Source organism: Trachinotus anak, unplaced genomic scaffold, assembly GCF_046630095.1.
Source record: "Trachinotus anak isolate AG129_WGS33_773 ecotype Australia unplaced genomic scaffold, CSIRO_AGI_Tana_v1 ptg000002l, whole genome shotgun sequence".
Lineage (NCBI taxonomy): Eukaryota > Metazoa > Chordata > Actinopteri > Carangiformes > Carangidae > Trachinotus > Trachinotus anak.
In genome coordinates, this window is record NW_027273853.1 from 21504906 (window position 1) to 21522611 (window position 17706).

At 41.5% G+C, this 17706-nt stretch overlaps 1 protein-coding gene across 4 annotated transcripts in view; it reads left to right on the forward strand.

The window, feature by feature from the left end:
* znf423 (zinc finger protein 423) overlaps positions 1-17706 on the forward strand; it is a 145088-nt gene that overhangs the window by 18089 nt on the left and 109293 nt on the right. For all 4 annotated transcript variants that reach the window (XM_071505977.1, XM_071505967.1, XM_071505987.1 and 1 more), the window contains exon 2: positions 6344-6406. In XM_071505977.1, the coding sequence (XP_071362078.1) occupies positions 6344-6406 (63 nt within the window). The remainder of the gene's footprint in view (positions 1-6343; positions 6407-17706) is intronic.

Sequence of the window (17706 nt, forward strand, 5' to 3'; positions counted from 1 at the left end):
GCATCTGATTATTTATTGGGACTGTGTAGTCTGCAGGTGTGGTTGACACTGTTTATTCTATGTTGTCTTGGCTTTGTGTAGTTCTTTACACGGTACAGACAATGTGGTGCTCTTATATACTGCTCCTCACTTCAGTAATTGACACCCGTACAAAAGATGTGTGTGCAAGCAGCAGTAGTTCCTCCAAATGTGTTGACAAGTCATTACCTTTAGTCTCTGTCTTTGACATTCCTACCAGCTGTAGACTACTTACACCTATCTGCAGAAACTCAGAAACCCAGGCTGCCAAATAATTACAAATGGTCTGTATTTCTATTACATGAGACTATGAGACTGCATTTATGAGAGGTACTTCAAAACCTTAGTAGGACACACATACTCACAGAACGCTCCAGTTAAAGCACACCCCACTTTCAGGGAAATCACTTTACTGTTCTCATTAACAGTAACTACATTTGGTATATTTGCTGAAACACACATTTGACAGAATAAGGTGTCCTAGGGGTCAGTGTAAGCAACAACAAAAACATGGCTTAATTGTTTTGTGTGTGTGTGTGTGTGTGTGTGTGTGTGTGTGTGTGTGTGTGTGTGTGTTTAGATGTGTCAGAGTATTCCCAGTAGCATCATGTTTGCTTTTTTGTCACACACTCAAACATATTATGCATGTTTGTTGTGAATTTTTTGCAGTTGTAGTTGAGGCAGATTGTGTGATCTCAAGGCCTCCGTCTCAGTGATTATTGGCTTGCCCATTGGTATGTTACTTTTGTCTGCGTATATGTGTGTGTGTGTTTGTGTGTTTTGTGTGTGGCCATGTTGCATGGGACTGGGAGATTTAAGATTCTCCTCTCCCTAATTGTCTGTTCTTTTAGATGTGTTGTACAAATGAGAAATTCATTCACTGAACATACCCACATTACTGAAAGGAGGTTAGTCGAGAATAATGAGTAATGCCAGTTTTGGTCAGTTGGCCCCTAACAATATATTTTAAAACCTGAAGCATGATTACGTTTCGTCTTCTGCTGAGTTAACAAGTGCGAAACAGTATCAGTGTTTTTCTGTTAGAAGACAGTAAACTTTATTTATTGACACTTGGTTTTTACTGTCCCTGCGTGCCCTCACAGATAAGTCTGATGAGGCCTCTGCTCAGGATGTCACCAAACTCCATGAAATTTGTCTTGTGCTAAATGTGCAACAAAACTGACAGAAAATAAATGTGATGTAAATCAAACTGAGTCTGTATCATGCAGACCTGAGAGAAGGCTTTTTGACGCAACGTAGATAAAACAACTCCATTGGTTGAACCACGGGCATCTTAAATTTGGGTTCAAAAATTTGGACTCACTAAAGGGCCAAGTACAAATGGAGCTCATTAGAAGTAATTAATTAGCCATACACCAACTACAGACTCTATGCTGCTGATATCTTGAGCTGTTGTCACAGCCAAACATAACATTGTTTAAGAATACTAAAGTTTTCAGTTGACATAGTCTTCTTCACCAGCATTGTGACAGTTCAGGCCACATCTGATATCACCACTGAAGACTTCCTAAAAACAAGAAAACTTCTTCCCACAAATTGGTGTTTTATGTTACAGAGGAGCGGCCTTTGTAGCAACCATCAGCTCCCTGTGTCGGAATATTTCGTTAGCGCCTGGAAGAATCACTGGGTTGTTAATCAGCTTATTGTGCCAATTTAAATTTTTTCAACCTAGAGCCCTGAGTGTGAAGGGAAGTGAGATGTACTGTAGGCGGAAAATAGATGAAGCAACACACTAGTGGAAAGGCTCATTAATTGGATACCTTGAATGTTGTATTTTTTTTTTATTTTTTACCTTACACACATATATAGCCTTCCCCATATATACTGATGTCCATATCCAGGTCTGTCTCCAAGAGCATAGTTTCCTTAATGTTGTACACTACCTACAGGGACACACACCTGCACACAGACACACACACTCCTGCACAAACTTGCACGTAAATGCGCCCTGCTTTTACTCTTACAGTATGTATAAGCATGCCCAACCCTCCCTGCACAACCACACTCATACCCCACCAACCCCCTGGTGTGTGCGGGGTTCACAGTAACACTGTGTGTGTCTCTGAGGGGGGCAGAGAGGAATCTGGGAGTCTAAATAAAGCTATGTGTGCTTGGCTAATGAAACACACTGTATTCCCCATAGTCTCATCAAGAAAAATGGGCTTTTATTAGAGGCAGAGTTACCAGTACATTTAGGTCTTTCTAACATCCAAAACTTTTCTTAACAACCTCACCGTGTTGTTTTGTATGATCCCACCTTTTCATCAGGGAAAGAAATACAAAGAATCCCCCCAAACCTCTGATTCAAGTCTCTGTCAATAAGTGGATACAGGTTCCACTTGTCATGTAGGTTCCAGAAGATTCTCCCTCCTTTCTTAAAGTCATTGAGACAGCATAATAGTAGAGAATGTGTATATATCATCACATGTGAATACATTTTTTTTCTGTCTTAAATCTCTCACAAACATGTACAAAATGTTTCAGTATCACATATACAGCTTCGAATTGCTTGTTACCAAAGACAGTGCAGGGATTGCATCTAATATAATCATGCAACCCAAGACATGGTTCATTTGTGAGGTAATAGATGTTTTGGAGGAAACCCCTTTTTACTAGCTAAGAGGAAGTACTTTATTTTTCTTCTGGTTTTCTCTTCCCGTACATTCTGTCTGCTGTGTTTGGCAGACATGTTCGTCGTGGTGGGAGGTCTCTATCCACGCAGGGTTATGTTCAGGCAGACATACGGCCTTCAAGTCAAAAATCTTGTGTGTCTCTGTCTCGAGTGCATACATATGTGTTTGCTGTTCTGTGTGTGCATATGTGTTTGTCCAGGGATCCATTAGGTCGTTATTAGCACACCATGGTCCACATCTGGCCCTCAGAATCAGCTCCAGCCCCAGATGCTCGAAGGGTGATTTCAGATTTGATACTAATACTGCAGTCCTGCCCCGGGTTTGTTTCTTTAGTTGTTGGGATTCAGTCCTTCTGAATGTGGGATTATTTCAATAAACATGCATGACAACACTTCACTATCTATGCATAGCACGAAGCTGCTTATTTCTTTTTGGTCTTAGTCTCACACTACAACTAGTCAACTCAAATCATCTGGTTCTGCATCAGCACATTCAAAGATTAAATATGAAATGTGTTGTTGGTTGTGCCTCAGAATCTCATTTCTATCTATTATAATCGCAGTGCAAGTTTTTTCTGCTTTGAAGCATCTCAGTATGTTCATATACACATGGGCATATTCAGTCACAGGTCAGGAGCTTTAGTTAATGTTCATATCAAACATCAGAACGGGGAAAAAACGTGATCTCGCTGACTTTGGCCGTGGCATGATCGTTGGTGCCGGACGGGCTGATTTGAGTATTTCTGAAACTGCTGATCACCTGGCATTCACATACAGCAATCTCTAGAGTTTACTCAGAGTGGTGTGAAAAACAAAAAACATCCAGAGAGCGGCAGATCTGCAGACAGAGATGCCTTGTTGATGAGAGAGGTCAGTCTGAGGCTGCAGTGGGCACAGGCTCACCAACACTGGAGGGTTTGAGACTGGAAAACAAAACGTAGCCTGGTTTGATGAATCTGGTTTTCTGCTGAGGCAGCAGATGGTAGGGCCAGAGTTTGGTGACAACAGCCAGAATAATGTCTTATGTTTCTTGTGGAATCAGAGCCATGAAGAGTTGAGGCTGTTTTGAGGAGAAAGGCGTCAGCTACCCCCACATTAGTATGGTGTTCCTGATAAGGTACCCAGTGAGTTTCATGTAGGCATGAAAGAGAGAAATTTCATATTTATGTCTTTACAATTGCTTGCTAGTTATGGGTGGAACTAAATTTAGCCTGTGTATGTTTTTGTGGTGTTAAATAAGCAAAGCAGTTGACTTTGCACTAAATCAAGATTGTCCCCATATTTTTGTGAAGGAAATGTCTGAAATTATTGTGGTTTTCGTATTTACCCCAGCACTGGGCCCAGAGCCGGTTCAGATTCATACAGTAGTAATTCTTGTAATGTTAATTAGATTATAATGCTTAATTTGTTTCTGTAGTAAAGATAGCTTCCTCATTTGTCTTCATTCACAAAGGTTAGAGTTTGCTACAGACTGACACATCACACCTCAGGAGAGCAAGCAGGCATTTACAGTTTAGCTCACTTTGTTCGGCAGTAATAATCTCTGCACTGGCAAGACTTCTCTACAAAATAAAAATGACATGAAGAAGTCTGCCAAACAGTTCAGATGTGGCTTAAATGCTGATTTAGATGAAGTCATAACTCATCATTTATTTATTATGCAGCAGAACTATCAGTGTTTGTGGGATGTTAGATGGATTCTGATGATTATACTAAACTGAGTCATCATGAATCTTGTCATTATTTGTACTAAAGTCATTTAAACGTTTGGAATGGATATGCAGAGAGAACTAGCAGCCTAAACTTATCCGGTTTTCACGTTGATTTCACTGTGTCATATTGAAATCACTTGTTCAACAGTCCTGTGAAATTCTTCATTTCAGTTTCAGTGAGAATGATTTGTGTTATACATATTTTTCAGCAGTACGGGCTCCTTTATATTTAGGGAGAAAATACACCGAACATGTATGAAGCAGTGGCGCGTCATTTGCATTAGTGTTTACGCTTTGCTTTTTGTTTTTTTTTCCGGTATGTCATCCAGAGAATTGATTGAATGTCCTGCCAACCTTTGCGCTGTGTTATCAGATCTTACAGAGACTAGTGTGTAACAGCATCGTGGTCAGTTGTGTGGGTGTGCGTGTCCGCTTTATTGGCTGTTAACTTTCGCCACTAGAAGTCCCTCCATTATATTGTTAGTTGCTATTGAACACTCGTGAGTACACTGTCGGTTCACAAAGATGTAGCTTACTGTTACACCAGAAGCTGCGATGAATTCTTCAAAGGGTCAGTGTTTCAACATGGCTACTCTGTGCAGTGCTGTTCAGCCAGCGCAGCAACGGTTTTGCCCGTTAACAAGGAAAACCTGAACATTCACATAGTTTAACTCACTATGTTTTTCTTTGTTATGCTGCAAGTGTATTTGATTAAACACTGAAATGGAGTTTAACTGAAACAAGGCACACCAAGGCAGGTTTGTTTTTCTTTTAAAAGGAACACTTCACTGATTTATAACTTCTTGTTTTCATTTGAGTTTTTGGCGCAGCTGAAAATTTGATGATGGGGTGGGTCAAGAGGGAGCTGATGAGGATGTGGAGTGAGAAATATGAGGAGAGGTATAAAGAGTTTGAGGGGTGGAGGTCAATGGAGAGAGCAGGATGAGAACCAGGATTTCAAATGATCAGAGACAGAGGTGAGTAAGTGAAAAGTGACGAATCCCGGGGGGGTGGGGGGGGTGAACAGGAAAACACCATTGTGTGGTGACTCCAGCCATTTCCTGTTTGTGTGCCAGCTGTACTTCCCTCCTTCCTGTTGTACCCAGGAAGTCAGTGTCACATTCCAGCTCTGATCAACTCTATGAGAGTGTGTGTGTGTGTGTGTGTGTGTGTGTGTGTGTGTGTGTGTGTGTGTGTGTGTGTGTGTGTGTGTGTGTGTGTGTGTGTGTGTGAGAGAGAGATCTCAGGACATTGTCATTGTCAATCCCTGCTTTGTTGCTTCCCCAGTCTATTTTAGGAGTGTTAACGAAAACACATTTACAGAGGATGATAAGGCTGATAAGCTTTAAGTGCTTACGTGGAAACTATTAGATTTATTATAAAAAGTCTATTTTTAAAACTTCAGACTCCTCAAGTCTGTTAGTAATGTCATTTATATCTAAAATTTTGTTGTGTTGCACTATACATATACACTAATCTGCCTCAGTAAAATGAGATCAGCACTACAACTAACAATTTTTCCCATTATTGATGAATCTGCCAATAAGTCAATATATTATTATTGATTATTTTTTTCTATGAAATGTTAGTAAAAAGTAAAAAACAGCTGTCACAACTTCCTGAAGCCCAAGGTGACCTCATCAAGTAGCTTGTTTTGTTCGACAGAGTAACAGCCTCAAACCCAAACAAGGGACAAGGATGCAGGAACCAGTTAATGTTTTTTACATTGTAATTAGACAAATTCAACTCTGAATTAGATTGAACTCATTTTTGGTCTTGGTCTTGGACTTTTGTTCATTACTCCAACCCTCTGAAACAGTGTAGATCTGTAACGTCTGATAAACTTGGCTCTCCAAGTAGAAAATTGAGCTCTTTTGCTGGATGACATACAATAAATTCTAAACGTCCTTTTTTTATTTTTTATTTGTCTTTCTCCCTCTGTCCCTCTTCCTCTCTCTAGCGGTAGAAGAGGGGGAGTCTTCAGAGTGTGGAGGCACCTGGGATGAATCAACTGTCCAGACAGGTTAGTGTACAGACACATGAACACACAAGCACACACACTCACACACATTGATACTGTAATAGAGTTCCAGCGATCTGTCAGATCCACAGAGGAGGCTCAAGTCCATGTGTCTCCCTCACCCTCAACACACAGACACACACAATTTGTAATATCAATTCCACATGGTTTATAATGGCCAGCTCGGACGGATATCAAGGAGAAGAAAGAGAGAAAGATGGAGAAATGAAGTGAGTGTAGAAGGAATTAGGATGGAGGGATTGGTAAAAGTATTAGGAGAAAGAAAAATCATAAGAGAGAAAAGAAGAGATTTGAAAAGAGGCAGATATGGAAAGAGAGCTCTCGCTGGTCTCAGGAGTCACACTGAATGGAAAGAGAGATGACAAAAGGGATATGGAGGGAGAAAGATGGGTGGAAGGAGGGACAAGAGAGAGATTTGTATGCTTTTTCACTACTCTCTGTGGTCTGGTGATATCTTGGGAGGACGTCAGGGAGATGGAAGGGCTTTTCTTTTCTTTTCTTTTTATTCTTTTCTTGGATTTTGTTTTTCCTTGTGGTTTCTCCAAACCAACTTCTCCATTTCTTGCGCTCTATTCCTCTCTCTCCCCTCCTCCATCTTCTCTTCTCTCTTGTTTCCACTCTGAGATGGAAATTTAAAATTATCCTGACTCTGCCTTTTGCCTTTATTGAAAAAGAAGAACTGAACCCACTTCTCTCTGAGGTCCCTGTATGATATGAGAAATAATATAGATTTTGAGTCTAGACAGAAGGATGGCAAGTATATGGATGTTTAGAAGGATTAAGAAACTGTGCAGCTACAGTGACTTGTAAAAACAGTCTCTGAATGACCCTCATGCAAAATGTTTTCATTAAAGCATCTGTTTTCATGAAAAGTAATGATAATGTAATGTGAAATCAAAACAGTCCCAATTTCTGGTTGATTCATTTTAGTATCCTGCACTGATTTGGATCCGTTTTTTTAATTAGGCCAATATGCTAGTGACCCTTTATGAATTCAAGAAAGCTCAAAACTGTTTTGCACATTATTAAAAGATTATTTTTTTTTATTGACAAGGGCATTGATGGTAGAATTAGTAGATTAAGTGGAATTCAGCAGATACAAAGTATCTAGAGTATCTAAAAAAGGCCATTTTGAAGCCTCAACTTCAGCTCCTCATAATTATTTTCATGATGTATTAATCTACTAATTGTATTCTCCACTAGTTGATTAAATAAAAGTTCCCAGAGTCTTTTGTGAGGTATTCAATACCTTCAAGTCCAAGTATTAACAGTTTTATACATTTTTGCCATTTTTGCTTAAGGATGCCTTAATGGGTTACCAGTGAACCGATCAAAATTGTTATAAACTAACTTTCTATGGATTGACTAATCATTGCAGCTCTATGATTCAAGGTAAATGACATGATTGGAAATACAGTACCATTATTAGTAGGTTTCTTCACTCAGCTCCTCTTCCAATTTAGACTTTACTGTCAATTCCCTGTCCCAGCATCCTCTGCTGCATCACTTTTTCTGTCCCTCTCTGGATTCTTGCTTCTGTCTGCCTTCATAAATCTCTTTCTTTCTTTCTTTCTTTCTTTCTTTCTTTCTTTCTTTCTTTCTTTCTTTCTTTCTCCCTGTCTGTCACTCTATCTCTCTCTCTCCATCTTCTTCCACCTTTTACACGTTTTTTTCTACTGTTCATATCAGTATCCTAAATGCTTCAAATGCTATAATTCTAGGGGAATGATGGTGCAGCTGCTGGGTCCATATGCCAGCCCTGGTATAACAAGGCTATTGACATTTTTTTCACTTTTGTCGGCGGTGCTTAGCACAGATAAAATTAAACATTTTCCCAAACCATGCGAGAAAAATGGTTTGACTACTTTAGGTGTTTGTCAGCTGAAGCTAGTTTTTCTGCTCTGGTTTGCAGCCTATCAGAGAACAGTTAAACACTTCCTCTGACTAGATCCCAACAGGGAAATAAGATACTGCTGAATGTGGTAAATATGCAGTTATCTCTCTCTCTACCTCTCCTGCCCTGTCTCTCGTTCAGCTCTACAGGGATAGAAGGATAGGAAAGTATGACCCCTGGGGTGTCTATGACGTGCTGAACCCTCCCATCCTTGCTGCCCTCCCTTCTTCAGACCTGTGCTAACTCTCCTCCCGGGGCCGCTATACGGGTCTACTTCTGTGTGTGTGTGTGTGTGTGTGTGTGTGTGTGTGTGTGTGTGTGTGTGTGTGTGTGTGTGTGTGTGTGTGTGTGTGTGTGTGTGTGTGTGTGTGTGTGTTAAGGGGGGTGCTGACTGAGGTCCTGGGTGGCTCACTAGAACTGCTGTGTGTGTCAGTTCCTGCAGGAAACTGGAGTCCCATGACACACACACACACACACACACACACACACACACACACACACACACCTACCTATCACACTCTTCCTCCCATAAAAACATACTGTCCCATATTCCCTTACTCAGCCACTCTTCCAATTTGGATTTTACCGTCAACTCCCTGTCCCAGCATCCTCTGCATCACTTTTTCTGTCCCTCTCTGTGTGCTTGTCTCTTTCTGCCTTCCCAAATCTCTATGTATCCCTGTCTGTCGCTCTCTCTCTCTCTCTCTCACTCTCTCTCTCTTTATCTGCGCTCATATTAGAATAAGTGTATGAGTGTGTGAGAGAGAGAAAAAGAGTGCCAATTGCTGTCTATCCCTTATTCAAGATGATTAAAAAGAAAAAAGACCTTGGTTCCTTAACTCCCGGGGAGATGGTGTTGACAAGGAAAGGGTGAGAAAGAGAGAGAAAAAGAGAATGGAAACATATACCTTCCCATCCTGTTATTAAATTCACAAACTTCCACCCCTCCTCTGTCTTTTCTTCACTCTTTTCAGTCTCATTTCTCTCTCTCTTTCATTTTGTCTGGAAAATGTGTGTTGAGTTTGGAAAGACCCACGGGAGGGAAAGTGGAGGGAGGCGGGAGTGTGACTCAAAGGGAATAGCATTGAGCCAACCTATTCTCCCCTTTCCTTCATCTCCTCCTTTCCTTTCCTCCTCCTCCTTCCTCACTCTGGCGTATCTGCCCCAGAGAGGAGCCATGGAAGGCCGAAGGTACCAACGCACCCTCCTTATGTCTTTCCCTCTGCCCCGCTGCTCCATGGTGGGAAAGAAAAACATCTTGTCATCTTCCTCCCTTGTTTTCTCCCATGTTCCCTCACTTTCCCAGTAGGCTGGGAGAAGAAAAAGAGAGAAGTTGCCAGGAATAGAGAAATGGGATAAGAAGGAGAGTTGGTGAAGGACAGGTAGCAGCAAAGTTGTCAGAGTTGTCTGTTCAAACTTCATTGTATGTTGAGCCTCATGTAGGAGAGAAGGGGTGAGACACATGTCCAACGAGGCAGGAGTGCACTTCAGAGGCATGTGTTGATATGTGTGTCTGTGTCAGTGATGAAAACCTCCTCTCTTTCTCTAGAGTCTTGTATTTCTCATTCCTTGTCTGACAGTCTACAGTAGACTACAGACACACTTGCACACATATACACGCGCTTTCTGTTTCTCTTGGACAAAACGCGCACAAACGCACACAGAGTCACATACAGAAAGAGCCAGTGAGTCATCATGGAAAAGGTTTGTCAGGTCCCCAAGCTGAAACTGAGAAACTGAGACCTCCTGCATTATTGTTCTTCAGAGTTTAAGAACTATGTGAATGTGTGTGTGTGTGTGTATCTTTGTGTTTGTATGGGTGTGTGGGGACACAGACAGGACTTGCCAGCCAGGAAGTTGCCGCCACCTATCAGATGACGGAAAGTATCAGTGCAGCTGGATCAATTCCGTTTACATTTATGCAGTTTTCAAATTCAAATGCCCTTGAAACTCAAAAACTCAAAAAGTCTGTGAATTGCATTTTCACTCCAATTCACATATTTTGTGTTAAATACTACACTCCAGTGTGTGAGTGTGTCCGTGTGCACTTGTCATCTACCATCTTCTGGGAGTATTTACCATTTTGAAAAATGTCAGCAGAGAGGTATTTCCTCCAGTGTAATGACCCAGAATCCTTCAAATTCAACAGCAGTGGAACATAGCCTATATATTGTAGTTGAGTAGGATAGATGCACCACAATGATGTGCTCTACTAGGCATCTGGCTACATGATTGTAGGTCCTTGTGGGGGACAGATGTGCAAAGTTTGACCTTTGACCCTGTGTCTGTCTAATGTAATAGTTTCAGAGGCTTTTACTTCATTTGTAGAGTGATAACAATCTGAAATAAAATCTGAAGGAAAGAAAGCGAGATGAAGGGAAGTGAGAAGTGAGATTAATGTATAAGAGGAAATGTATAAAGAGTGTCCTACAGAAAGAGAGAGAATGAGATTACAGGGTTCACTGTAATATCTTTAATGATGACCAGAGCTGAGATAAACAGGACACTGGCCCTTCTCTCTCTTTCTTGTGTTTCCTCTCTCTCTCTTCCTATTCCTCTATCCCTCTCTCACCGCTACCCTCTGGAGGTCCATAATGTAGTTTTAATTTCCCCAAGGCTACCACAGGAAAACAGTTCCTGTGTGTGTGTGTGTGTGTTTGTGTGTGTGTGTGTGTGTGTGTGTGTGTGTGTGTGTGTGTGTGTGTGTGAACTATTATTGCCTGCTTGTGACAGCGCACAGTGCATCTGTGTTTTTGTCTGTATTGCAGCATTTAAGCCCTTTGTTTTTTGTTTTTTTTGTGCAATTTTGTTGGTGTGTGTGTTTGTGCACCAGAAATTCAAATAAGTGAGCAGCTGTCAACTTAATTGTGAGAACTTTTTCTGCCAGTCTGTGTGAGTCTTTGTGTTGCATGTCCGGCTGAGTTTATGTGTTTGTTTGTTTATATACTGTGTGTGTGTGTGTGTGTGTGTGTGTGTGTGTGTCAATTCTGCTTCCTTCCATGACGTGAATGGCTCTTTCATCATCCTGTTTCCAGACGTTGGTGTTGGGTGCTGCTCTCCCTTGCCGCAGCACATCCCAGGGGTCTGTGCGTGTAGGTGTGTGCATATGTATGTGAGTGTGTATATTTGTGTGTGTGTGTGTGTGTGTGTGTGTTTTTGTTTATGTGTGACTGGTACTCTGTGGCGCAGATCTCCTCCCGAGGGGGTGGGGCCTGTATTGTGAAAACACATACAGGGTATAGTGGGGGAAAGAACATGAGGTGGAAGGTAAAGGGGAGGGGGTGAGGAGAGATGGCTTCATGGCTTCTTTATATAGCCACCTAACGTACACCCATGCGCACACACACACACACACACACACACACACACACACACACTTGCAAACAGAGTGAGGCAGAGGGTGAGAGAGGGTTGGGGGAGTCATCCTCCTGAGAGAGAGCAGGGCTGTGTTGTTGTGTCCAGCTGCACCTGTTCAGCCTGTGTGTGTGTCAGTGTGCATTTGAGTGTGCACTCAGTTCCAAATGTGTCTACTGTTCTTTGTATCTGCTCAATTCCCAACAGTTTGAGCTCAGATATGTGGGCCTTTGTGCTCACAGTTACTGTCGAACTAACAGTGTCTTCTCATTTTTGAAGGTGCTCAGTCACACTGGATGAATACAATATGCCGTTATGACGGGAGGATTTATTGCAGGGCTGTTGTGTAAGTGTAGGCTGGATGTATCTAATACAGTTCAAACTAAGTGCTGATAGACATGTATGGTACTGTAGATAGATGGATGCATCAGAGGAAGGTTGTTTAAAGTGTTTAAAAAATTTGTTACACATGAAAACAGCACAGGTATAAATAAAATAAAAGTAATGGTTGAATTTCATTTAGCTGCTTCTGTTTCAGGGTCCTGGTACTGTGCTGGCTCACGGTCAGACTGTCATGTGTCAGTGGGGCAGTTGAATAGGACAGAGCTATCATTACTGCTAGTAACACCCGAGCTTTTCCTCCATAACAAGTGAAAAAGTGTACAGTAAAAAAGGCCCATTGAAGCAGCTTTTATAGGTTAAGCACTAAAGAAATATAACACTGAATTCAGTACTTCTGAAGCTCATGTGTGAGGAACACTAATAATAATGACAACAGCCCGAAAAAAAACCCAAAAACAAACAAGACACCAACAGTTGACAGCATTGTGATGTCTCGCTGATGTGTAACATATTGACACTAAAGTGACTTCTTCACTTGTACTGTATTTTGCTTGAGGTAGTGATGGCATTGTCTGTTTAAAGACCCATGAACTCTGCGTGTGGCCCTGTCTCTTCAGGAAACAGCAGGAGCAAATAATATTCACAGATGTTTTTGATCAGTGTTTGAACCTGCTTAATGGCCACACAGTTGGACATTTCACATATTACTGAATATAACCAGAGATATATATCTCTTTGATTATCACAAGAAAATGACTGTGATGTACCTTTCTGTAATGTGCAGTGTATCTGATATAATGTGAATTGCCCAGATTCTGACTAGGCAGTCTTTGCCCACCGGGCACTCTAAGCAAGTCATGTGATGCTGGACTGCTTTTAACCTTGTGGCTGGTTCTTAGCCCTGCTGAAGGTGGTGGTGCCCAGCCAGGTGCCTGTGAATCCTGGACCAGTGAGTAGTGCAATGTGGAGCAGAATGAAAGCCTTGTGTCGAGACTGTTTGGTTTCTAAACATTCTCCTGGAAGCTACACACACACTTTTTTCCACCTTTTGAAGCCTGTTTTAGGCTCACATAGACATAGGTGTGTGTTTTATGCATGCTTGGAGCTGTGGAGCGTGTCCCAGACAGGCCACAGTACCAGCTCCTGGCTGCCAAATCTAACACTTGAATAACTACTTTACCTTTGCAGTATTACTATATGTTTTATTCCCCTTTAACTCTCTTTTAGTACATTTCTGTCACCCTGGGGCAGTTCAGGAACACTTCCCAAAGTTTATTAGTTCTCTAGTTTTTTTCCCCACAGGATATATAGACAGTGGTCATGCTGACTGTGTGTTTTTGATTTTTGGTGTTCCAGTGTGCGTCTCCACTAGCTTGTCTTGGCAACTGGTCACGACAGCGCTGTGAAACCACCAGTCAGACAGGAGGATGGAGTGTATCCATATTGAGTCTACTTGGATCCAGTGCTGAGGGTCCTCTGTTCAGTTTTTATCCCACTTATTTGAGGGGAGAAGGAACAAAACCTCGTTTTTTGTCTGTCTGTCTCTTTCTCTGTTCTATTCAGTATGTTTATTGCTTATTATCATTTAGCTCACTAATTACCTCAATGAACTCATTTTAACATGGATAATGAGGGAACACATACACACACGGACACGTACACGCACACAGACAATCTAACAAACACACCCATGCTATGAACACACACAAACATCCACATACACTCGTCTGTGAGTCTAACGAGTGGTGATTAGTGGGTCTCAGTTAGGCGTGGTTAGGCTGTGTAACATCATTCTGCACTGTGGACTCTGCTAATTCACTTCTCTTTATCTAATTACCCAGGGTGCGCACAAACACACGCATACACACACACACATGCACTAGTACACTGCACACAAACCACCTGCATATATCTGTCCTGCAGATATGCAAAGTGACCTCATTATTTCTGAGGTATCCGTTTATATATTTATATCTTTATCTGTTAATAAACAGCCCATTGTCATCAGGTTACTGAGGCTGGTGGGTACAGCCAAGAATATAACTTATTACCTTTCCTCAGGAGACACACAGTGTAAAAACATCTTTTCTCCACATCCACACCTGATGTTACATGCTGTCATACACATGGGCCTGCTCATGGAAACTGTCTGAAAAATAGCCCATAATATTTAATACGTCTCTGGAATGTCGCAAAGTCCAATTTATTGTCCCTGCATGTGTGAAGGTCCTAGACCTTCATTGGTCAGTACAGCAGGCAATATATGGTAAAGCTATCATGTTGTTATTGCTGTAAAGTATTTTTTGTATCCATTGATAAAATGTATATGTGATGCTGTCACTCAAGTATTTAGGCTGAATTAATAGTTGTGGATGCAAGACAGTGAATGGTCTTTATTTTGCACTAAGCTGTAACCTATGTAGATGCATTTAACTAAACACTGACATGATGGTTAGGATGCCTTATTGCTTTTAAAATACAGGATACATTTTCTTTCTTACAGACCCAAACAATGGGTTTCAATCATAGTCTCTAGACCCAGAATGCTGCTGGTTTTCTATCCTACCAGCTAGTTAATTTCATTTAATTGCATTCACTGTGCATCCCAGGTGTGGTTCAGTCCCTCATTACATGGCTAGAATAAAAATCAGCAGGGCTCTGTGACTTGAGGACTGGTAGAAAACAACTCATATGAAAAATATTCTTTTAGGTGGAAATTATGAGTCTTATTGCGCATGTTGCTTTGTATTTCATTTAGTAGTGAAATTTGTATTTTCCATATTTTCTATAGATTAATACAGGCCTTGATTTAGATTTATTGTGTGCCTCTGGATGATGTAAGAATAACACAGTGTGTCTGGGTTTGGGATTTAAGCATTTGTGTTTGTGCATGTGTGTGTTTTTTTGTGTTTATGTGAGAGAATGTGCAGTTATTCCTGGCATAGGGACAGTCTGTGACTCAGAGATAATGGTTCTCTGTAGAGCGAGTGTGTGTGCGCGTGTGTGCCTGTGTGTCTATGAGTGACTATACCTACAGTTTATCCCGCTGATGAGTGTGTGTTTGTCTGTGTGTGATTTTGTGTGAAGAAAGAGAGACTGCGAGTAGATGGTGCACACATACTATTTGCAAGGGACCAGTGTCGTACTATTCAATCAATACCCCAGCACACACACACAGACACACACACACACACACATACAGCCCTCTGCACCCTAAGCACCCATGGGAGTTGCCTGTTTTCATTAAGTAGGCCTGCTGCTTCTTTCTGGTGTGGTGGGGGTGGGGTATTTTAGAGAAAGAGAAAGGAGATGTGAGGGAGTTTTGTGAGAAATAAGACAAAAATGAGGAAGAATGAAGAAGATTTATAAAACTGTGTCCAGCTCGTTTAAGGCAGATGCATCTGAACACAGTCCTCATTTGGAAACCTGTTTAACATTTGCATTTTCAGGTGGTTTTGAAGACTTGTTTATATGAACTGAAACACACTGAAGAACATTTGTCTGTTGTTTGACAACTGAGTGGGTATGAAATGCTGCTCGTAAACGAAAGTGAACAGTAGCTCCTGTGCTGCTGCACTGAGGTGCCAGGAAATTTCCTATTTTATGCTTGAGAAGTGAATTTCTGACAACATAAACACACAGGTTAAGGACAACTACTGTATCATGTTTTGTACTGACATAAAATAAGTGATCGCGGTGAGAGTTACAGGTGATACCAGGTTGGCTTGTTAATATTACCTACTGGCGTCTGGGTGTCATCATTCAGAATAAGCCATTTTCAGGTTTACTCACTCCAGAAAGTGTTTTCACAAAGCTCAGTTTTGGATGGAACGAATGCTTGTTTAGTGAGGATGGAAGGGCAAATAGAGAGTGACAGATTTATTGTCAAATTCAGCCAACCTAGTGTGTGCGCCTGTGCTTTTGGTTGTGACTCGATTCAGATTATTTTACACCTACCTTTGTACTGAAAATCCTTGTGTAATTACTTCATGACACGATGGTGAGAGCACCATGCAAAAACACAGTACACAAATTGACAGACACACACTGTGGCCTAGTCAGGATGTCTGTTTCCACAGATTGAGAATTGTAATAATCCCAACAGCCACAGTGTCTGGTTGGAGCTTACAGTGACAGTGCCTAATCTAGTCTAGTCTAGTCTAGAACCAGTTCCACGCATTTCCACTGAAATGCTGGCACTGCCAACTTTTTGGCACCGGCACAGCACCAGCAGGTCCAGAAATTGCAACTACCGATGTCAGTGCCTGTGGGAGGGGCTACCACAAAAAATTCTCTGCCATTTTAAAAATAAATGTGTAGCCACGATTACCCGAACTTCCACTAAGCAATGTTCTTCTTTTTTCGGTGTTTATTGGAACCTGGCAAACAACAAATCAGTGCATTACTGCCACCAGCTGATATGGAGTGTGAACTACTTAACGCTTGGTAATCTAACCTGTCGAAATGCGGACTGGTTCTCAAAGGGAACCAAAGCAGAACTGGCTCTGCACTGACACTGGCACCATCCTCGTGATAAAGAGATATTGGAAAAATGAAGTATTGATGCAACCTAACATCTAAATAAAAACCATATAAGTATGTGGGAAGATTATATTTGTATGTTTTTGCACCGTGAAGAGCTGTGGCCAGAGGCAGTATGTTTTTCCAGTTGTCCATCCCATTCTGATGAGCACAATATCTCAGAGGCGCCTTTGGGGAATTTCTTCAGATTTTGCAAAAACATTTACTTGGACCCAAAGATAAATGCAAACATTTTGGAGGTCAAAGGTCAAGGTTAAAGTAATTTCACGTTCTTGTGAATGAGATATATCAGAAACGCCTGGAGGAAATTTCATTAAATTGGCCACGAACTTCCACTTTCATTCAAGGATGAACAGATTAGGATTTGGTGGTCAAAAATCAGAAGTCAAGGTGACCTCACAAAACATGTTTTTGGTCGTAATAAGAATTCATACGCTAATTATGACACAATGTAACACAAATGTCTAACAGGATAAAATGATGAAGTGATGAAATTTTATATCCAAACATTCAAAGGTCAACTTCACTGTGACATCACAATGTTCTGTTAAAACACTTCTGGCCATTATTCAGCGATCACATCCTGGTTTTATCTAATACAGTAGTTTTAAGTCCTACTACACGACATATTTACATTCCAGCATACACACATGTATGTACGTGTATATATAATATATGCATTTATTTACATGTCCAGTTAATGTGCCTCTGGTATGTGCACATCTGTGTGTGTTTGCATGTGTATCCATATCTGTGTATGTTTGTGTGTGTGTGTGTGTGTGTGTGTGTGTGTGTGTGCGCGCGCGCACAATGACCGGTGTGTATGTGTGCATACTTGCAATGTGTTTATGTGAGCGTGCGTGTGTGTGTCTCTGTGTGTTTTGTCAGCCAAGGGGCCACTTTCTCTCCCTGGCCAGACGGTGCTCTCACCACTGGACAGATGGCCAAAACCCTCCCTCTGTCCTTCCCCATCCCTTCATCTATCCCTCCTTCTCTCCCTCCATCACTGTCTTCCTCTCCTACAGCTCCCTAAACACCCCATCACCTCAATCCCCCATTCCCCATCTCCCAGCATCCCTGTATCCCTCGTTCCCTCCACACCTCTCCCATAATAAATCAGAGTGGGTTGGAGCCTGTGCACCTCACTCTA